General features: G+C 41.4%; 1 protein-coding gene across 1 annotated transcript in view; it reads left to right on the forward strand.

The window, feature by feature from the left end:
* Positions 1-3,717, forward strand: part of LOC123105841 (ATP phosphoribosyltransferase, chloroplastic) — a gene marked incomplete in the record, with an annotated part of 6,459 nt that extends 2,742 nt beyond the window's left edge. Inside the window, 5 exon segments of the mRNA XM_044527998.1 lie at positions 467-568; positions 684-797; positions 878-958; positions 1,601-1,720; positions 3,238-3,717. Coding sequence (XP_044383933.1) covers positions 467-568; positions 684-797; positions 878-958; positions 1,601-1,720; positions 3,238-3,333 — 513 coding nt within the window.
* Positions 3,718-4,827: the final 1,110 nt, after the last annotated feature.

Consider the following 4,827-nt stretch of genomic DNA (forward strand, 5'->3'; position numbering starts at 1 on the left):
GCAGCATTGCATGAAGCTGTATATTGTATATGTTCGGATTTGAATCATGGTAGATCCAAGCCTTAATTCATTATACGGGCAATGAAAAATGTAGTCATCTTTGCTACTGTGTGCTATATTGGCAGAGTTAGTATTAGTTTAGGAGTTCGTATTAGGCTATGTTTCCTTCCTTGTACCCTAATTCTTGTGTAATACGTACTATATATATATATGCCCCTTGGGCTATGCAATAGAGATGAGTTGCATCCGAAACATGGTATTACAGCCTAGGTTTAGGTCTCCAGACGCCGCAACTCATCCTCCCTGTCAGATTGTTTTTGGTCTCCTTCGATCTATCTTTTTTGGTCTCCCGTCGCCTCCTCTCTCAAAGTTGACTTGTTTGATTTGTAATTTCTTGGGACGCAATGTATCGTCAGTCTATTAAGGGTAATAATATGCTATACTTATTCATTTTTTCTCCATGAAGATGGGTATGGCTGACGCTATTGTGGATCTTGTGAGTAGTGGAACGACTTTGCGTGAGAATAATTTGAAGGAAATTGAAGGTGGAGTAATTTTGGAAAGCCAGGTAAGTTCTCTCACACACAGGCACGAGCTCGCAAAGGACACATAATTCCAAGTGATGCTCAATTTTTCAAAGTGAAAGCCTGTGCTCATTTTATTATGTGTTCAACACTACGCAGGCAACACTTGTAGCAAGTAAGAAATCTCTGAACAGACGTGAAGGTGTGTTAGAGATTTCACATGAGATGCTTGAAAGATTAGAGGCTCACCTCACAGCATCTGGCAAGATAATGGTAAATGTTTACATCTTTTATGTCGGATTATTACACCTTGTTGACTGATTAACTTACTATACCCTCCATTATCATATAAGGTAACGGCAAATATGAGGGGCAATAGTGCAGAAGAAGTGGCAGAGAGAGTTCTCAGCCAAACATCATTATGTGGATTACAGGTATCATGATAAGCACTAAAGTAGCAGAAACATATTTTTTAGGAAAACTATTCATGAACTGCACACATATTTTGTGCAGGTAGATGGTGGAATTTTAGCTTTATATTTAAAATAGAGTTCTATTCTATATGCTCATACAGTCTAGTGTCCATAACTGAAAATATAATTATATTTGCTCTACAATTCTAGCACCTGTAATATTCTATTATATTCTATATGCTCATACAGTTTAGTATCCATAACTGAAAATATAATTATATTTGCTCGACAATTGTAGCACCTATAATATCTGCAACTTGCATAATTATCGCCTGTGCCCACTAAATAAGCGATGGCAGATGTTTGACGAGGGAATTTCTAGCCCTTTGAAGCGAAAGTAGATGTGTAACATCTATCATTTCTCTTGGGATCCGGAATATCTCTCAATATAATGTGTTAGCATCGATAGACTGGGCCAAATTCCAGTTGTAGTCTTGGTAGCCTTTTTAGGTTCCTTCAAGTTAAACTAATAATGCATTGCTAACTAACTAATAGGTTTGCTCTTGATTGCTAATCCACACTAATGTTGTTTAATATGGGGATACAATCTTATCTTTTGAACTAATACTTATGATTTCATTTGCTCCATCTTGACGTGAACAGGGCCCAACTATAAGTCCAGTGTATTGCACACAGGATGGCAATGTTGCGGTGGACTACTATGCTATTAATGTGGTAGTTCCCCAAAAATCACTCTACAAGTCTATTCAACAGCTGAGATCTGTAAGCTATTTACCTCATGCTTTTCTATGGAAACATTTGCCTTCTCTTATCAGTTTGTTGTTGGTAGCAATTTATTCTTAGGATAATTATTTCATGCGGTATTTGAGGCAGACAGTTGTTCTCAACTAAGTAAAATATCTAAGTAATTAAAAAACTGGGTTAGCCATGTTGCACCTTGAGTGTAAGTACTCAAATCTTAGAGTAAGCTGCATTCAGCAGCTATAACTTATAAGCGTGGAACTATTACCACTGGCAGTTACAATGGAGATCTTTAGCACCTAGGTTTCAAATCTTGGTGGTAACCTGTATATTACGACCAGGAACAAGAAATCCTGGTCGGTGCTGGGAGCATAAATCCTGATCTATAAATTAAAAATTCTGAATTCAGCCAGTGCCCAGAACCAGTTAGCAGGTGGTCCAGATCAAAATCTGTTCTAATTTGACAAATCAAACTGTCTGGTAGATACCCATTGATGCAGGCTGGCCTGTAATTTGTGAAGGACGGCGATATCCACCACACGTGTGGCATAATAGGCATTCGCCCACACACCGTGTGTGGCATGAGCAGGGGGCACTCCACATGGGCTGTGTGTGGGTGAACAGTAGAATTGCCCACACGTGTGGGCGCGCAGCTACTTCGTGCCACACGCCCAACAAGTACTACTCATCCCCAGCCCGTGCGTGTGGCACGAAGCAAATATGCCCACACGTCCTGGCGCAGCTACAATAGGTATTTGCGGGATGACGATTTAGTTGCCATCCGGGATGGCAAATATGGTTGTAAAAGCATGGCAACTCTCTCTGTTTTGGTTAACTCTAGTTGCCATGTCTAATTTATGGTAGTTGCCGCGTGTAATCAAACCATAGTTGTCGTGTGTGATTTACTACTTGCCACATATGGTCAAACAATAGTTGCCATGTGTGTTTACCTAGTTGCCATGAGTGGTTAATCACAGTTGCCATGTATGTTTACCTGATTGCCATGTACGCGCAACTGCAGTTGCCGTCTAGCAAACGAATCATAGTTGCCATGTACGCGCAACTGCAGTTGCCATCCAACAACGTACGACTGTCGTGTGGGCGAAAAGCAGTTCGCCCACACGTGCGTGGACTAGGTAGTGGCTGTGTGGGCAGAAACTAGTTCACCCACACAGCGCAGCTGGCAACCGCGTGCTGCGGGGCGTCTGGGCGACCTCTCCAACGCCCACACGCCGGGCTTGTCCTACGTGGCACGCGAAAACTGCCTCGGTGTGTCAAGATTCGTGCAAACTTAACTGGACGGTGATCCAGGCGTGTGGGCGAGTTGCAATGTTGCCACATGTGTAGGCGTTAGTGTTTTCGATTTGTGAAACTGGATCTGGTAACCTTGAACAATAGAACAACTTGATGTTAGAGTTCATAACAGAAACTTTTGTTTCTAAAACACATATGTTTGGTACTCAATATACAGTATAGTTATCTTATATATTTAATATATCTTACACTTCTATGTGTCTCCATGAACTTTGGAACTGCAGATTGGCGGCAGCGGAGTCTTGGTGTCGAAACTGACCTACATATTTGACGAGGAGACTCCTAGGTGGCGCAAACTTCTGTCGGAGCTGGGAATGTGAGACTTGCTGCAAGGTCGGCCACCCCCTCCTCTAGAATGGACCGTCTCAGTGAGCATTTGAACTTATGCTCGCTGTAGTGTGTACATCATACACAGAAGCGACCCGAGTTTGAAAAAAAATACCGTATGCAAAGTGAACTCCCATGTGGATTGCCTGAGGAAATTTCGATATCTAGCGCCGGATATTGTGCTCAGCTAACGTATTCCCTGGACAGGCAGTGGTTGGTTTATCCCTTTTATGTGCCACCAGTTGATAGAGTTGGGGTCCGGGATGTTGGGCGTATGTTGTTTGTGTGTGCCGGATCTTGCACCTTTTGTTGGTGCGGCTTTGAATAATTGGGGCTACCTGATATGATAATAATGAATCCCATTGTGGTTTGGTCTCCGTGACGTGTCGAGTCTATTCGATTCCCATCAGAAATGCTCGTGTCTTTGCTGTTCTCATCCCATTCGGAATTGCTTGTCACATCCATGTCTATCTGTCTCTTTTCTGTATATCTCTTCCATGTCATCTTTGAGAAATGGTTCGTAATGATCCTGTTGGAGAATACTTCTGTATCTCATCCAAGTCGCATCATGATCTCTAAAAGAAAAAACAAATAATTCCACGCCAACATCTGGGATTTCTAAAGTCAGTGTCTGCTCATGTTTTACTGCCTGCCCTCTTTAAACTTGAAAAGAAAATCATTGTAGATCACGGTTTGTTTGAACAGCGTAGGTATGTCGTAGGAAAGATTTTTTTCTTCTAAAGATGCAATATATTTGCCACGTTGGTTAAATAAGTACTCCCTCCATTTTTGTTTACTTTGCGTTCTGGGTTTAGTCAAAGTCAAACTTTATCAAGTTTGTTAAAATATTTAGAAAAAAGTATCAACATCTACAATGTAAAATCTATAGTATTAGAATCATCATAAAGTATATTTTCATATAATATGCACTTGATATTATGAATATTGATATTTTTCCTATATTTTTGGGCAAACTTGACAAAGTTTGACTTTGTTTAAATCCAGAACGCAAAGTAAATAAAAACAAAGGGAGTAGTAGAAGTTTAAGAATGATATTAGTGCAAAGGTCAAAACAAAATGCCTAATGCCCAGACATAAAATTACTCCCTTTGTCCCACAATAACATTTTTGCAAGATATATTGTAGGACGGAGGTATTACATTGGAAGAACAAGTGTGCTGCCTTCGGAGTTGTGTCGCACAAAGGGCAAATTGCAGAGTGTGGCTATCCATGCCTGGCACCCGATCTGCCGCCCAAACTCATTTTTGAGCAAGTTTGAGTTCCTTTTCTAAATGGGGCATACATTTTTTGGACACCTTACTGGTCAAATGCCCAAAAAGACCACTCTCATCGGTCCATCAACATCCAAGGGCCATCGTGCGTGCATTGTTCTTCTTCATCCTCTCTTTCTCCTTTCTCCACCCACGACAGTTCCTCCTTCCCCCTCACACGCGACCAATCACCTGCCTTCCCCTCTATGGTCGATG

Source organism: Triticum aestivum, chromosome 5A (genome assembly GCF_018294505.1).
Source record: "Triticum aestivum cultivar Chinese Spring chromosome 5A, IWGSC CS RefSeq v2.1, whole genome shotgun sequence".
NCBI lineage: Eukaryota > Viridiplantae > Streptophyta > Magnoliopsida > Poales > Poaceae > Triticum > Triticum aestivum.